The 19,004-nt window shown below is 30.6% G+C and overlaps 3 protein-coding genes across 3 annotated transcripts; 2 read left to right on the top strand and 1 right to left on the bottom strand.

Annotated features, from left to right (window-relative positions):
- Positions 1–91: 91 nt before the first annotated feature.
- LOC114177800 (Gag-Pol polyprotein/retrotransposon) lies at positions 92–3,832 on the bottom strand. Its single transcript, XM_028063342.2, has 9 exons — positions 3,679–3,832; positions 3,439–3,576; positions 2,192–2,225; positions 1,578–1,629; positions 939–1,034; positions 723–776; positions 570–635; positions 392–470; positions 92–298 (listed from the first exon to the last, which is right to left on the bottom strand). Exons 1-9 carry the CDS (start codon positions 3,745–3,747, stop codon positions 221–223), a joined length of 666 nt encoding a protein of 221 aa, XP_027919143.1. The 5' UTR covers positions 3,748–3,832; the 3' UTR covers positions 92–220.
- A 7,915-nt stretch (positions 3,833–11,747) lies between these two features.
- On the top strand, positions 11,748–12,491 carry LOC146888573 (protein FAR-RED IMPAIRED RESPONSE 1-like). The gene is made up of 2 exons (XM_085676141.1): positions 11,748–12,161; positions 12,246–12,491. The coding sequence occupies exons 1-2, from the start codon at positions 11,748–11,750 to the stop codon at positions 12,489–12,491; spliced, it is 660 nt and encodes a 219-aa protein (XP_085532267.1).
- A 188-nt stretch (positions 12,492–12,679) lies between these two features.
- LOC146888572 (uncharacterized) lies at positions 12,680–13,820 on the top strand. The gene is made up of 2 exons (XM_085676131.1): positions 12,680–12,822; positions 12,902–13,820. Exons 1-2 carry the CDS (start codon positions 12,680–12,682, stop codon positions 13,818–13,820), a joined length of 1,062 nt encoding a protein of 353 aa, XP_085532257.1.
- Positions 13,821–19,004: the final 5,184 nt, after the last annotated feature.

Below are 19,004 nucleotides of genomic sequence, written 5' to 3'. Positions count from 1 at the left end.
TATCCCAATGATCCACTTGCACACCTACTTTGCAAATATTTTTAGTTTTTCTAAAACCAAACCAACATAAAATAACACATACACGAAAAAAGGTGCAAATTTGTGAGACACTGTCTTATATAACAAGCAAAAATTTCAATAATAGTGTATTTTAGAACAAAACAATTATTATGTGACAACGAATTTGAATGTTCTCCCCATAAGGTGGCAGAGAGAAGCTTCAAGCCCAAAGCAGTGTGATGACAAAAAATACAATGATAGCCAACGTAAGACAGAATCCCACTATAGCCATGAAAGCCTGGAAATGCCAAATCAAATAACTCAGAACAGATAACAAGAATGATAAAACAATTTAAAGAGAAAAAAAAGGTATAATTCAGTTCAAACTTACCTTCCCTTGTGATTGAAACTTAAACTTATCAGTAAACCAGGACAATCCTCTGTCAACAAAAGGTGCCAGTGCCAATGCTCTGCATAAGAAGCAACTCCAATGTTTGAAATGGCAGGAGACAGGAACATATCTGCATGCATAACACAACCAAGAAGGTGAAAAGGTTCATGTAGCTCACCCTCCTGCTCTTATAAGTTTAGTGACTTGACTACCAGCCCACACCATGGCCATCACTTTGAGAAATCTACACATCACTGTGAATTTGTTAAACCTCATATCAAGAAACCATAATGGACAGACCATACAAGAAATGACAGTAATATGTGCTTACCTTTGTACAGCTGCAGCATAACCCATCTTTGCAGGTGCTGGAGCAATGTAAAACCTAACAAACATAAAGCTTGTTTATTTCCTTGCCAAGAGAGCATAGAGAAGCAGGAAGATGTGAATAACTCTCCATACAAATTTATAGTTTCTTTGTTATATATACATTCTCCAAGAAAATACTATGCAAAACGCATGCTGAGAGGTCCAAATGTTCACATACCACACAATAAGAAATGTTGTGAGATAATATGCAGTGTTCAATAGTCCATAGGATAGGATTCCAGAAACTCCATATCTCCTCAGTTTCTTCAGGATCCTGCCATATTAAATAAGTATGGGTTACAATTATTGCAACACAAAGAATGCACCCAAAATGGGAGCATGATAAATATAACTTATATCATATTTTGCATGTATATTTGGCAAACATGAAGCATGAATGTGGAAAATGAAAATCTACACATATGAAAGTTGACCATTCTAATTTTTTTATTAACTAAAGCATAGTGACAGGCAAAGTCCTGTCACTTTTCTGTTTGGTTTCTTGATTTGAAAATATTGAAAAACTTATCAATCAATTACTTCTTTCCTCCACTTCTCTCACTTCTTTCCCCGTAGGATAATGCAATAACATGTGTTCAGTGCTTTGAACTAGACTGCATCAAATACTTGGATTTTGAATTTACAACATCTTAGTCAGGATAGTTAAGCATCAATTACTGTTCGTAAACTTCTTCAATCATAAAGATGCAAGAAGCAAAGCAGAAAATAATACATACACCAAGATGTCATCAGCTAAAACATATTTTCCAGTCTCTAACAATCGATGAAAAAATATTGCAGGGCAAGTTATACATACTCATTGCTTGTCATTGACTTTCCCTTCTTATTCTCTACGCTTTCTGATGAACCTGAAAATATCTTGCCATCGGTAATTATGATACTTAAAAATTCAATGTAAGAGCTAAACACAATTGACATCCATAATCTAATATAATGATCTAAATGACTACGTTTGCTTTATGAGCATAGTTTAACTCTTCTCTTTATTCCTGCGTACATTCAACCAGATAGGCAACAGAAACTTAATTCATATGCAATGAAAGTTTGGTCAAATAAATCTATCTTATTCAGACTTTTATTAAGAACAAAAAAACTTAATGTTGGGCCTTTGTCACAAAAACGTTGGACAATAAATTGTCTTAATCTGTAGGAGAACTGGTACATTACATATATATCAAAGGGTATTAGCCCGTGTACCAGCAGAAATCAACAGCATAGCCTGCTAAAAGCAGGTTGCAACTTCTACGTATTACTCAAAATTCAAAAGGTGAATTGCCAGTCTAAAAATTGAACCTCCAAAATGTGAGCATCCAATATCACCCTCCATTTAAAATACTGGTTAGAAACTTGGAACAATTTAAAAATGCAAATCCTAGTTTCTGGATAATTTTGGGAGTACAACATATATACCTTCATGGCTGTATGCATCTGATAGCTCTGGAGTCTGACCTTAAACCAATGATAGATAACACAACATCCAATTAGTAAAAAATAAGCACATAAAGGAAAAGAAACAGATAAATTGTAAAAGTAATGCGGAAGAAGTGTTAAGAAAAGGTGCAAAAAGAAGATTTCATGAAATATCACAAGAATTTAGTTGGAGTAAAATGTCAATCCAGTCTTCATAGAGGAAATGTAATTCAAGAGGGTGGCAATGATAGGAACCAGATAAAAAGGGTCCAGGTGCAAATAGAGGAAATGTACAGGTTGGCTACATAGAGGAGAATATGAGTGAAGGGAATACGAAGCAGTTTGTTCTTGGCATGGAATACGAAGAGGAATCCTTTGAAGGAGCCATAGGCTCTAGATTGGTTAGGACTTAGCTTTATGAGAATATTGATTTGTAATCCTTTATTTTAATAAACACAATTTCATTTATTAACCAATATAAATTCAGGATCCTAAGGACGGCCGAAGTTGATATTGTGCAACAAAAAACATATGCTGAGCTCCTAAAACAATACAATTGGATTTTCTTTATTTTTATTTTCATTTGGTTATTTGCATTGAAATCTATTTTAATCTAATTACTATCCAAAACCGTATAATAACCATTACATTCAAAGTGCAAGGGAAAACAACAGTAAACAAAACACAAATAGTTGTAACAAGCATCATCATTAAAGATATATCAGTCATATTTTATTTTTCCATTTGTGCAGGGTATACCTACACACTTAGGTATAAACAGATATTACTAAGAACACCAGAGGTTTCCACTCCTTGTCAAAGAATGTAGGTTTTTAGACCTAACTCAACTTTCAAAATCAACTAGTAAGGTGAGAGTTGCCTCCGCTTATATACTCCTTTTCAGATTTTATCCGACTTAAATAGTCTTTTTAGATTCTATCTCTACTCAACCTAAGACTTATGTTTTTCCTAATAACCTCCAAATGCATGATACTACTAAAACCACAATTTGAAACCTTGTCCAAATCATGATCCAACGTAATGGAGTATCAACAGTTAGTTTTGCATCAACTGCCATTACTTACTTTACCCTTCGAAACCCTTTTCCTACAAGGCTGTTTAAGGTTAACTTACGTCTCACAACATGGTGGTTCCAATTGGTTGGCAATAAAGAAGACATACATTGAATCAAAATACACAATAAAATCAACATAAAAAAATAAACAATAACAAGTTACATTACTTACACTGTCATTGCTGTAACTTGAACAAAGCCTTCTTCCATTGATGCTGAGGCACAAACGAGAATTGTTCTTCAATACAGGGAAGTACCATGGCATCAAAAGGGTGCCAACCCTTCTCCGCGGTAAGGCCTCAAAGGCAAACTAGAGACATACCCAGATAGCAGAAAATGAAAAAGATCACAACTTTGGAACGAAAAGTAAAAAAAGAGTGTGGAATGTGGCTGAAAATTGAGATGGCGGTACCTGATTAGAGCGAGGATGAGAAAAGAGTGTGGAAATGAAGTGTGGTTCATGTTTAACCGAAAGACACATTGATCGAAGATACCTCTTCTTCAGATTACACTGCCACCAATATTCACAAAAGGAATTGATTTGTCATGAGGAGAATAAAAGATAAAAAAGGTATTTTGAAACAATTTTACCAATAAACTTGTATACTTTTAGAATTTTATTTTAAACTTGTAAATCTTGTATAATTTTTATTGTTTAAAATTAAAAACTATACATAGCTGACAATTTTATCATGTGTTGAATTTTTAATAATGTCGTGACTTAAGGATAAAATACGTATTATATTTTGGCTTAATTTGAATATTAAACTTTTATAATTTTGTAAAGCTTACAACTTTAATAAATTTTACCACTGAATTTTTTATTTCGTAAATTTGTATCTGAAATTTTTATTTTATAAAGTTTACCACAAAATTCTCAATTTTATTATCTGAATTTTTAAAGTACATGTTTTTTTCTTCTTCTTTTTCTTAACTTAGTATTGATTTATTTACTAAACGTCTGACTATGTAACTAATAACCACTCCTTTTCGTGTTTCAATTTGAGTTTGAAATAAAAGAAAACAACCTTATTTCTTCTGGTAAATTTGGGAAAAAGAAATAAATATGAAAAATGAATATATAAAAATAATAATTTGATAATTTTACATTATCTCATATGATAATTTTCGTGTTATTTGGTTTATTGACCGATAAATATCTTTATTTTGTTTTTTATAATTATTAGATGGTAAAATATTTTTAAATGATTAATTACTTAGGATAAAACTATATTAAATATTCCAACTAATTTGTAGGCTAAAATAATTTTACAAAAGAAATTATATACTTTTATTTATGTAAGGACTTAGGAAATATTTTAATAATAATAATGGTTTTAAAGATGATAATAAATTATTTTATTCATAAAAATTCAATTATAAATAAATTTTTACATTATTTAAACTTTCTTTTATCAAATCAATATTTTCCTAAAAACCTTTTTCTATAATTTTTCTTTTTTTTCTCTATAACTTTCTTAGCTTATCTATCTTTTGTTTGACAAAGAGATTACAAATGGATTCTTTGAAGAGATTTATACTTATAACTTATCAGAATTTAAAACATAGCAAGTTCACTTTTTTCCTATTTTATGAGTTAGTTTAACATTTTTTAGATACACATTTTTTTAGATACACATGGTTTTAAAATTCATGCATGTGTCTAAAGTAATTCAAAGTGAATATCTATTTAGTTGTGATCGTTATGATATGTTTAGATCTGTGATATGATGTTTGTGTAGGTAGTTAGAACATTTCGTGAAGAACTTAACAGTGTTGGTGTAATATGAGTTATAAGTGTACCTTGTGAGGAATTTGTGGAGGATCCTCGTTTCAAATAAGGGAAGCTAGTGCTATTTTATATATGATCATGCTTTGATCTAATAAATTAAAATTTTAAAGTAGTAATGTGGTGGTATGATTGATTTTTCTTTAAGCTTAGTTGAAAATAGACTAAAATTATGTTATGTAATTATATGTGTACTAGAGGGATTGAAATGGTGGTGTGATTGTATATTAAGTTGGATATTCTAATATGTGTAAGATTGATGATTTTGTATGATGTATGGATCTTTGTTGGTTGGCTTGTGAAATATTGAAATTTTGTATAAGTGATTGTATGATGAATGAATTTGTTTCATGGTGTATCAAATTGGTTAATTAATGCTTTATGAGCACAAAATGAGTCAAACTACACCTATTTTATTACAAGAAAAGAGTAAATTATATCATAAAGACTTAATTGCCCAATTTGATTCACATAGGTAACTTTTGAAATTTGCATTATCTTTGAGCAGAATCACCATAGAGGCATTTGGCACCAATGGAAATACAAATTCTAAAGAGCTATAGAGGTTAGGAGCATTGGGTGCCATATGTTGATCGGTATGCGCGAGCTGAAATTAAATCCTAGAGAGCTTCACTAGCCTAGACATTAGGCGCTAACTTACTAACGTTGAGTGTTGGCTTTTGCTATTAAGCACTAAGTGAAATATAACCCTTTGTTTTGTTTCCGTTGGGCGTACTTAGATGTTCCTTGGGTGGGTCTCCTTCAAGAATGACATGTTGTGTAGAGAATGGGTAGCACTGAGAGGAAACTAATAAAAGGTTTCATAAAAAACTTTTCTTGAATGGAGTGTGGTTTTAAAGATTATAATATAGTGAAATGGTGACAAGAAAATGGTTAAGTTTGAAATATGAATTATGGGTGGATGATAGGTTGGATTAGGATTCTTTATGATATAAATGGAATAGTTTGACCTATTTTACCTTATGTGTGAATGTGTTGCATGAATGTGGTTAATTCTAAGGAGAACGGCCACATTGTCTAATGTTAGGGTATGTATTGAGTAGGAGTTCCAATTGTGAAATCATCTTAACTCTATTAAACTCACAAACACATATAGAGAATGTAGTTTAGGTAGTGAGAGTTGAAGGAGGTTCCTAATCTGCAGGATTAATATGAAATAATGTCGTAACTTATATAATAGAAGGCGCTAATCCTGTCATGGAGAATCAATGGTCAAGAGGGATTAAGATTGTTAATTACAATTAGGTCGAGAGGGGCCAAGTCAGTTACTACAATTCTTTATGGTATTCCATGACATGTGCATAACTTCATGTATATTCCACTTAGTATATGTTTATCTAAAAAATTAAGTCTAGAACACGTTTGTGTTTTGTGAATGTTATGTGTATTTGACTCTTTGTATAGGTGGGTGCTTGAGCATATACAACTTGTTAAAATTTCACTAGTTTACACTTTTATATATTGTGTTGTAGTTTTCCACCTACGATGATCATATGTGATGTGTGAGCGCATGATGGTACATGTAGAAGAGATATGTAAAGGTGAAATTGACGAGTGCCTCTTTAGAGAATAGTTGTCACTTATGTATATAATTTTTTTATTGTATAGATCATTCTACTTTATGAAGTTTTTATATATTTTAAATGTTTAAAACTATGAATTCTCATAGAAAACTATAAATACATTTTATATACTTATATATTTATTTATCCTCACTATTAATTATGTAATAATTATGTAATGATATAATTACTAGATTAATTATGCTAATGTTGGTCGTTACCTTAATCTCCAAAATATTTTCATAATTTTAACTTTTATAAATTGTTTATTGTAATTATTTTTCATAGGCAACTAATTAATTAGTTATGAAATCCAATTTTTGAAATTTTGTATGAACTTTTATATTTAAACTAGCATATATTATATTAAAATCATTTAATTATAATTATTCAAAATCTTTCTAGCTACAAAAAAATATTTATCTATGTGTAATAATCTAAGGTTCTTCAATTGTATTACAAAATTATCTCAAAAATTTCTCTAATTACTATTAATAATCTATATTTATTTAATATTTAAAATCTATTTTAAATTTGTATATTTTTTCTCATTTTACTTTTCATATAACTTTTTTTTAATGTACTAATTATTTTAATTAAACATCAACTCAAATAAAATATCATTATTAAAAATATAAGTGTAATCAAGAACATCTCAAATAATATATTATGACATCGTATCATTCGACACATTTCAATTGAGACTAATAAGGATTTAGCATAGTTGACAAAGAGATTATGAAATAAAACAAATTAGTGAAACCTAAATATATTAAGATAGGTAAACTTAAACGGTAAAGACTCGGATAAAAGTCCATAAATCTATTATAAATAATATTGTTTACGGCATAATTATTATGTATTCAAGTTATTATTTATTATTTTCTCATGCACATATTTAACTTGAATGTATGATTTCTTTTGCAAGTAGACACTTATCTCTTAAGTTTGATGTTTGACAATATTCAACTAAAATTTTACATTAGTTTTACTTCTAATTGAATGTGAAAAAAAAAATACTATTGAGTCTAAAATAATAAAAAAAAATGACATTGTTTTGGCTTTTCAAACTTAATACACTATATAGAACATAAATCAACATCAAAATTAGTTTACGTATATACTTTTAATTTATCGAAATCTCAGGATAAAGTAAAAATAAAAGCATAAAATTTTAAAACAAAAAATAGCACATAATGATAGATTCTTATACATGAATAGTGAGAGTGACACAAATAAAAAAAAGATGAAATTAAACTGAAATATTTAAGTTATTAGCTACCTAATTTAAAAAAGTTATATTATCAATATTTAAAACTTCACTCGTGTAAAAGGGACCCCATTTTGTTGACCATTGGTGGTAGTGTTAAGTGCATTTGCATGGTAAAAATCGCCAAAAATTTATGATTTCAGCAAAGAATAATCATATCTTAATAATAATAATTTTTACCATTTACAAATTTTAGGTGAAGTTTATGACTGATTCAATAGTTTGAATTTATCTTTTTAATTTTAACTAGTATGAAATCCGTGCGTACACACGAGTCTTTTTTTTTTTCTGTGTTATTGTTATTGTGAGTATTTTGTTTAAATATTATATATTATATTAGTAAAAAAATTAAATAAAAGTATTGTTATTATTGGTACAATTTATGTAAATTTGTAAATATATCATTTAGATTTTGGTTAATTGCGACAATATGTTTCATTATATAATTATTCAAGACCATTGATTTGGTTCATTATATATTGATATAATCCATAGTTTACACAATACATAGTTTATAGTTATACTTAATTTATATTGAAATATTGAAATAATTACATTTGAGAATAAATTTGAAGGATGTCATTTTGGCGGTAAGGTATAGCAATCAGGTGTCTTGTGAACTTTTATCACGTACATATTGTGAACTTTTGTCTCGTGCCAAAAGTATTGTCCAGATATGAATAATCAACTTAAAGAAAAATGAAAAAATACAAACATATTGTGAGATGATATGATCCCTATTAAAAGTTAGAGTGTTGAAATTGATGTTAAAATTTTTAAACAAAAATACATGTAGATATTGTTATTAAGTAGACATTGAATTTATAATAAAAGTTAAACATAATACAACAAATATGAAAGTATTATAGTAATTAATTTTGTTTTTAATACTCAATAAATAATAATAGATAAAATAAAAAAATAAAAGTATATCTATAACAATATATAAACCCTCTTTTATGTCCACTTTTTATTATTCCAGTTTTACCCTTAATATTATTTTTAAAATTAAAACATTTTATATATAACAATATATAAAGAGGAGACTGATGCATATGCAGGAGTCGTGTTTTTTGTTTTGTTTTTTTTTTAATTTTTAAAATAGATTTCATTATTATTATATATTAATAAAAAATTAATTTAAATTTTATTTTTATAGGATTAATTGTATATAATTATTAATTCATTATTTTAGCATATAATTGATTTAATTAACTATAATAAATTTATTTTAGTGAAATTAATTAAAAGAAATAGTAGAAATAATAAGATTTGATAATAAATATTTTAATATGATATTAACAGTGCAGTGATGAATGTGGATTCTAGAATCTATTCATAACGCAAATAATAAGAAAAAAAATTGATTATTTAAAAAAAATACTATTACGAAAAATTTAAAAATATCTTTATTGGAAGTTGTATTTTCATAAGTTTGAATATGCTCAAATCAAATCTAGTAATTTAGTAATACGAAGATATTTACATTGCTTCTTGAGCAGTCATAACTGTCACATTATATTGGAATGTGTTCATTTGCAATTCAATCAAAACAATTATAATATTGGAATATGAAACCATTTATGAGTCATTTATGTAAATCATTTAATAAATGTTTAGGTATAATTATTCGCAACGTACCCAGTTTCGTTCCAATGTGTCTAAATGGTACCCACTTTTAACTTTGCATCTATTTAGTACCCAAATTAGTTTATTTGCATCAATTTGGTCCCTTTTAGTTGACTCCGTTAAATGACTTAACGTCTGACCATGTTGACTACTTAAGTGGGAAAAAAAAAGATTACGTGGCATTATCAGGTGTGTGATGTGGAACAGTGGTTAGAAAAATGAAATTGAAAATTAAAAGGGGACGTGATTTGGGAACGAACCAGAAGAGTGTGTTCGAGTGAGAGGAAACGTGGTGAACTTAGGGTTGAAATCGAATTGGTTCCTTCGAGCGTTGCAGAGGAAATTGAAGCTGAAATTGACATCAAAGTGGGAAGTATTTTGGATTCCAGGTGCGCGAATCACGTTAATTTGTGTTTCATTGAATTAATTGTTTTTGGAATGGTGGGGTTTAGGGTTTGGTTTATTTAATTGTTTTATGCGGTGCTGTTTCAATTTTTTATTATCTGTTTGACGGTGGTTGTCCTTTTTTATGATTCCGTTGACGGTGGTGGTCCATGAAGTGTGTTTGTGGGCACGAGCAGTGGTCCCCCATTATGCTTTTGTCTATTTTCACGCTTTTGTCTATTTTAATGGTTTTGTCGGTCTTATAGTGGTATGAAATTGTAATTTGTGTTGCTTTGTTTGGGTCAAATGGGATTTCGCAGGGTAGTATTTATATGTTATTGTTGGTATGGACGACCATTTCGAAGTTGTTTTTCATCATGGTGGGAGGTTTGAGAGCAATGGGTCACTGCAATATGTTGGACAATTAAGTACTTTGGCATGTGACCCAGATAGATGGAGCTATTTCGAGATTTTGGGTATTCTGAAGGAGATGGGTTATGCAAATGTGAAGGAGATGTGGTATGCAGTGGGTGGAGGATCTGTTTTGGAGGGTAGATTGGAATTGTTGTCTGATGACCGAGGGGCATGTCATATGGTGAATATTGCTACTCTTAATGGTCAAGTACATCTGTATGTGGTTCACAAAGTAGATGAAGCTGAGGTAGTGAATCTGTTAGAATATCATCCTGTTGTGGAAGAGGATGATGTGAGGGAGGGTGTCCAGGTTCAAAATGAAGATGATGGAGGAGAGGTTGATGAGGGCGTACAGGTTCAAAGTGAAGAGGATGGAGGTCAGGTTGATGTGCCTGTAGAAGTTGTAATTGAGGAACATGGAGGTGAGGTTCGTGTACCTGTAGAAATTGTAATTGATGAACATGGAGGTGAGGTTGGTGGGCAGGTGGAAGTTGAAAATGATGGAGGTGTTCAGAATGAAGTAGAAAAAGATGGAGGTGAGGTTGGTGGGCAGGTGGAAGTTGAAAATGATGGAGGTGTTGAGAATGAATTAGACAAAGATGGAGGTGAGGTTGGTGGGCAGGTGGAAGTTGAACATGATGGAGGTGTACAAAATGAAGAAGACAAAGATGGAGGTGAAGAAGATGTAGATAAGGATGATGTAAGTAGCTGTAGTGATTCCATAGGGGATAGTTTTGTTGAAGAGGATCTACTGGATGTCAGTATCCATACTTATGAAGATGAAGATGATTCTTGGGACGGTGATGGTCGTGGTTCAGTCGATTTTGGTGGAGTTAGTGGTGGAGTTAGTGGTGGAGTTAGTGGTCAAAATAATCATGCAGCTGATAGAGGCTTATCTGACACTGACTGGGCATCTGAAAGTTTGAATAATGTTGAGTACAGTGACTGTTCTGGAGATGACAGAGATAGTTATGGAAACTTTGGGATTTTTTCAATGCCCAAAAGTATGGAAGGCTATAAATGGGAGGTGGGGACATACTTCACAAAAAAAGAGGAGTTTGTGGAAGCAATAAGAACTTATGGTGTGCACAATGGAAGGAAATTAAAAATATTTAGAAATGACAAACGAAGGATCTGTGTGAAGTGTCTTGGAGCAAAAGGAACTTGTAAGTGGTATGCTTATTGTGCATACAAGGCTGCTCAAAGTACTTGGCAGTTAAGGCGAATTATAAATGAACATACCTGCAGCAGGGAGTTCAATATCAGGATGATAACATCTAAATGGTTAAGTCAGAGATTAGAAAAAAAACATAAGAGATAATCCTGATATTAAACTTACAAATATTAAAAACAGAGTTGGAAGAAAATGGAATATTGGAATCTCCAGGGCAACTGCCCATAGAGCAAAAAAAATGGCATACAAGAATGTGGAAGGGTCATTTAGGGAACAATATAAAATTGTTTATGACTATGCCCAAGAACTGTTAAGGTCTAATCCAGGATCTACTGTGAAGGTCAGTGTAGATGATAACGATGGACAGAAAACTTTCAAAAGACTATATGTGTGTTTAAAGGCTTGTAAGGACAGCTTTGTTAGTTGTAGGCCTATCATTGGGTTAGATGGATGTTTCCTAAAAGGAAAATATGGTGGGGAATTACTATCAGCTATGGCAAGAGATGGTAATGACCAAATGGTTCCTTTGGCGTATTGTGTTGTTGAAGTCGAGAATAAAGAAACATGGAGTTGGTTTTTAGAGCTCTTAGTGGATGATCTTGGTGGGGTTGAAGTCTGCAGGGGAATTACCTTCATGTCTGATCAACAGAAAGTAAGCATCTGTATAACCATTTATATTACTGTCTTCATATATAATTTGTGTAACATTTCATAATTTATTTTCATATTTTTACAGGGACTGCTTCCAGCATTACAAGAATTAATACCTAATGTTGAACAAAGGTTTTGTGTAAGGCACATATATGCAAATTTTCGCAAGAAATTTCCTGGCAAAAACTTGAAAAGACTGTTATGGAAGGCAGCTGCAGCAACTCACCCTCAAGCATGGGAGGCCACAATGAGAGACATGAAAGACTTGAATGAAGATGCCTTTAAACATCTTATTGCCATTCCTCCAAGGCAAGTCATACAATATTATTGAACAATATTAAGTCATACAGTATTAAGTCATACAGTATTGAGTTTTATGTACTCATTTTGCTTTGGTGTGACAGATTTTGGTCTAGGTCCAGGTTCACAGGGCAGGCAGTATGTGACACACTAGTGAACAATATGAGTGAGGCATTTAACAGTACCATCATCAATGCAAGAAGTAAGCCAATCATCACCATGATGGAAGATATTAGGATTTATCTTATGAAGAGATGGGCTAAAAATAGAGTCAGCATAAAAAAGGTTGAAGGTTCCATCTGCCCCAAGATCAAAAACAGACTGGATAACAAATTAGAGAAGACAAAGTATTGGATGCCTTGGTTAGTTATGTTTCCATACAATATGATGTTGTTTAATGTGTAAATTTCGGATTTTAACTATTATATTTTCTTTTGGTAGTTGGGCTGGAGAGAAATTGTTCGAGGTGAACCACGTGTCCATGATTAGTGACAAGTTTGTGGTGAACCTAGACAAGTTGGAGTGTACATGTAGAAAATGGACAATCACAAGAATACCCTGCTGCCACTCACTGACTGCTATGAGGTTCCTCAATATCAATATAGAACAGCATATACCTCACTGGTTTTTGACATCAACATATGAGGAAACATATATTCCATTGATATATCCAGTCAATGGACCTAAGGTTTGGGAGATGAATTCAGATATTGATGTTCTGCCCCCACCAAAGAGGATATTGCCAGGGAGACCTAAAAAAAAGAGAAGACTTGAGAGTTGGGAATTGCGCAAGGATTCTACACAACTGAGACAGGGTGGGACTAGAAAAAGGTGTGGGATATGCAGGCAAATAGGTCATAGAAGAAATGGTTGTCCCCACGCCCCAAAGGAGCCACCAACTCAACCACCAACTAATCCCCAAACTCAACCACCAACTGGGACCAGTCAGCAATCCCAGCCACCAACACAAGGACCTGAAATAGAACAACCAATTCAGCAATCACAGCCACCAACACAAGGACCTGAAACAGAACAACCAATTCAGCAATCACAGCCAACACAAGGACCTGGAACAGAACAACCAATTCAGCAATCACAGCCAACACAAGGACCTGGAACGCAAGACCCATTCCAGTCCACAGCTGAACCACCAAATGAGACTCCATTTCTGCCACAAACAGAAGCTCGAGCTGAAACACAAGAACCAACTCAGTCCACAACTGAAGCACCAAATGAGACTCCAATTCAGCCCCCAACACATGCTCCTCGTGGACCACAACAACCAATTCAGGCACCACCTCCACGTACAAATCAGAGACCAAAATTGGCTTTTAAAAGGGGCCTAGTATGGAAGCCATGATCCAGAAAGTGAATGTTTTGTCTTGAACAATTTGGACCTTCTTTTTGTTTTTTAAACTATAATTTGTAATTGACTAGTTGGTTTATATTTGGGCTTATTTTGAAAGACATATTATTTTGATATGCCCAGGTTATGTACTCAGCACATAATATTTAGTTCTATTGTAATGAATGTATTTTCATCCATCTTTACTGTTATGGTTCAGCATGTATATTCATCCAATTATTTACAGCAGATTAACTTTAAAAATGTATGACCACAATTTCAACACACTTTTCATCACCAACAATTTCACTTCCAATTCATTTAATAATCATTCATTACAACTTCATCGAACACAAAGTACATAGCCAAATACAAACCATATTTAACCATTGAAACAGTGAAACCTTCACGGATCAAACCAAAAAGTTAAACCATCCTATTTTTTTAACAATACAAACAGAAGAAGGATCACAATTAAACCCAACAACCCTATTATCCTAAACAAGTACATCATCCACTTCTCAGAATCAATCAAATCTTTCTCCAGTTGACGTATTCTTTGACTTTGTCTAGCAATGGTTGCATCTCTTTCATCCCCATTATCTTCTGTGCACCATTTGAAGTAGTTGCAGGCTTTGAAATCTTCACCAACACTCCGCTATTCACAAAAAACAAAGCAAACATGATTTTCCACAACAAAACTCAGCCCGAACAAAAATAAAAGTCACATATCAAACCTTGTAGTGAGGGCACCCCCAAAATTGTTTCCCACAATTCTTCGCTGTTCTTGCAACTCTTAACACTGCAATCTCCCCGCAATGGCAATGTGGTGTTCCACTCACTGACCCAGATACAGTACCAGGAGAAGAAACACTGTGATTACGTGACCCACACGAACAAGACGACAATGGATGACTAAAACCACGCGACATTTCCCTATTCGCAAGCGACTTCACCACTGCAGCAACTCAGCTTCACGGTCACTGCAATAATGGACCAACGAAGAAGAAAATGAACATGGGAGTGGGAAATTAGGGTTTTTTCGGTGGGGAAAATGAATTGAAATAGGGCATGACACGTTACCCAGCCATTGCCACTGTACAATTTTTCTGATTGACACGTATCCGTTCTACAATGCCAGATCACTGTTCCGTTAACGGCGTTTCTGAAAATTTAACGGGATGGACCAAATTGATGCAAATTAACTAATTTGGGTACTAAATAGATGCAAAGTTAAAAGCGGGTACCATTTAGACACATTGGAACGAAACTGGGTACGTTGCGAATAATTATACCTAAATGTTTATTAATGAATTGGTAAATGTAAACAATTTTAATCTTGGAATACGAAACCATTTATTGAATTTGTAATAATATATTAATTACTTGATTTATAAAAATTATTTTATTTGGAATATGTTTATAAAAAAGAGAAGATTGTTAAGAGAAGAGAAGATTATTAAAATTTGATTGCTAATGAAGAAATACAAAATTGATAAACATTATATATATATATATATATATATATATATATATATATATATATTATAAAGAAAGTAGGATAATGATAGTTATTCCAAGAGTCACAACTGTACATCATATAGTTCAAATTTACTGCATGTCCTTGGAAACTAAAAAATTTCATCAAATATTATATATAAAAACAAAATTGATATGACTAACTAATTAAATATATCAAATCAAATATATATTTGTAAATATAAAAGTATTATATTAAATTAAATTTATACATATTGAAACAGTTACAATTGTACACCATACTAAAAAACAACAATATATTCTTTAAAATAATTTTAAATAATAAAAAAAATTAGAATATATCAATAAATAATATTTATAAAATAAAACCTTCATTAAAAAGATAATTAATAAAAAGTTATATATTGAAAAATAGAACTTTCAAGAGTCACGACTGTTATTGCACTTTGTTAGTAAAAATCATTTCATAATTAAGAGTAAAAATAAAATAAAATAATTATTAATTAATAATAAAATGAAAGATTTTTTAAAGACAACTATGATTCAACATGTTTAAAAAATCAAAATTACAAACGAAAAGTAATTACATATGGTAAAAGCAGAAAAGATCGGACAGAGCAAGAAAAGCTTATACCTTTCTCTGGTTCCTCAGTAAGTTTGTCAATGTAGAAGAAATATGGTAGAAGAATACCAGAGTCTAGACCATAATGCTAGTCAAAAAATGTTGTTTAAGCACATATAGATATAGAGAGTTTAAAAGAAAAAGAATATTGAAAGATTGACATATGAATTTAGAAGAAAAAAAATGTACATTGAGTTATATATTATATTGAAATGAAATGCATATGTACATATTGTTGTTAAAATTAAATATAGAAATATTGAGAACTTTGTTCTCGTGCAAAAGTAATGCCCACACATGAATAATCAACTTAAACAAAAATGCAAACATAATGTAAGATTAATGTTGAAATTTTTAAATAAAAATAAATGCAGATGTTGTTATCAATGTAAATATTAAATTTATAATAACCAATTCTTGATGTGTAAACACATTTTATTTATTTTTGTTTAAAATGAAAATATTATGATTATCCAATAATATTTGGATATAAATTTGTTTGCGTTAAATTATAAAATTGACATAATAATTTATCGGTGATATGTATAATAACTATAGTTGTTAAAAATATAATTATAATTATAGTTGATGATGACAATAATTATAATTATAATTAATAATAAAATAATAATAATAATTATATATATATATATATATATATATATATATATATATATATATATATATATATATATATATATGATCAAACAGAGAAGAGAAGTTTTAGATGAAAGATATAAATGAAGTGTGAGATGTGAAGAGAAGTAAATATATCTTTTGAATATTTTAATCCGAATAAGTTGAATCATGAAAAGGTGTTGGAGATTAAACAATAAATGGAGCCGTTGAAATATCTGGACCAGTGCAATGATGATTATCTTGAACAGTGCAAATAATAATGAAAAAATATTTATACAAACGTGCACCATATTCAGATATCAAGAGTCGAGAGAGATTAATGGATTATTTTAATATTTGAATCCCAATCAATTAAATCATCAGAACGTTTATTCCGAGCAGTTCAAATTAATGGAGCGGTTCAATTATCAAGACCAGTGGTGCAATGATGATTATTTGGAGGAGTGAAAATAATAATTACAAAAAATTATACAAATGTTTATTCAAAGTTCGTATTCATTATTTAGACGTTATGCAAATACATTTAAATATATTTTCATTGGAAGTTGTGGAGGGTTTATTGAGCAATGATAAATTTAGATTTCTAATGCAGTGATAAATTTAAATTTTCATTGAAAGTTGTGTAGGGTTTCATTGTGTCTAAATATAAATCAATAAAAATAAACAAAAAATTAAGAACCAAATAAACATGAAAAATGTAAAAAGTAAACTGTTTCTGGATAAATATTATCTTTGGGAGTCTATATCTTTGGGAGCCTACGCACGAGTCTATATGTTTTTTTTAATTATATATTCACATATGAATTTGTTTGTGTCATATTACAAAATTATATAATAATTAATATATAAAAAAAATAGTATTATACAGTTAAAATTTACTATTATGAACTTTGGTCCCATATAAAATAAAAGCACTAATTTTTTTAATAAGACCATTAATACTGATAATAATTATAATAACAATACTAATAATAAGAAGAAAAAATGACCAATAAAAAATACAATTATGTTGCATTGTTAACTTTTGATTTAGAGAATAGTGTTGACTCAAACCATAATATAACACTCAACCAATTGTTAGTATTTGTTAGAGTCCTATTAAGATTTTATTTTTCGGCTTAAAACCTAATATAACGCATAAATTATTTAAATTCCTAATTTATACCATACAATGTTAATCCTTTTTTATACAAAAGTCTTTGTATCCAAGATACCAGCATAACCAACAATGCCCCTTTTAAAATATGTGTTTTTTATAAAGTCTTGTCCAGTGCCCTTTTAAAACAAAATAACTACATCATGAGCACAAATACCAGAAGTATCATCATTATAACTATACTGTCAACAATTTAAGTCACCATAAAATTAATCTTCTAAACACAATCCAAACAAATACATTCCTGAAGTAATTCCATCCAGCAAAAGTATATTTAAAAAATGGGCTCTTAGAATGCAATGCAATGCATATGAACCTTTTGTAATTTACAATGCAATGTAAGATGTATAGAATTACTCCAACACTTCAGATATCTACTCTTGGCCCATAATTCCTATCATAATTTTTTCATAAATCTAAGTTATACTTTTACAGTTTCAGTTAGACATGTAAGTAACTAAGATTCAATTGATGTGGTTGCATCATCTTTGTGCTTATCATATCAGAATCCACAAGAATGGGATCCTCAACTTCAAGCCAAGATGCAAGACCTAAACAAAGTGCATGAGCAATACTAAATCAGGGGTTGTAAGGAAATCCAATAACAGAAACATATAGAAACATATTGTTATTTAAATTTAGAAAACATTAAGAGGACGCTCACTAAAATCTCCCATAAAAATGATATGATCCTAAAATGTATTTTATTTATCCAAAATAAAAAAGAATTTACAGCTTTAAATCATTGTTAAGTTACTTGTAACAAAACAACCCTAAAAAATATCTGAAATCCACATCAATATTCTGCCAAAAGTAAAACAAAATGTCATGTTAACCTATCTAAATATGCATTTGCATTAAACAACTCTAGTTACCTTCTAGTAAACATAACATATACCCTCTAGTTACCTTATTTAGCTTTAGATGTTGATCAATCAACAATATTATTTGAAAAAAATTGTTGTCTAATAAGAAAGTAAAATAAAAATAGGTCCATATTAGTGCACTTTTGGATTAGCTCTGGCACCAATCCAAGTGTCGAAGAGAACCTTTAAACCTCTGGTTATGCATGCAATGAGAAGTGCCATTTGTGACATATGACAAACCATACAATGAAATATCAAGCTTATGACAACATATATTTAAACTTGAAAGTCATGATTATTAACAGTAAGGACCACAACATAGGAAAACACTTTTTATCAATTTTTTCGAGTCCAACCAAGCCATATTGGCTTGACAAACTTTTTTCTTCAGTGGATGAATCATATAATACCAATTT

The sequence above is a fragment of the Vigna unguiculata genome, chromosome 1 (assembly GCF_037176805.1).
Source record: "Vigna unguiculata cultivar grain cowpea cultivar isolate G323 ecotype 2 chromosome 1, ASM3717680v1, whole genome shotgun sequence".
Taxonomy (NCBI): domain Eukaryota; kingdom Viridiplantae; phylum Streptophyta; class Magnoliopsida; order Fabales; family Fabaceae; genus Vigna; species Vigna unguiculata.
Note: the sequence above shows the minus strand (reverse complement) of the source record. Positions and strands in the feature narration are given on the sequence as shown.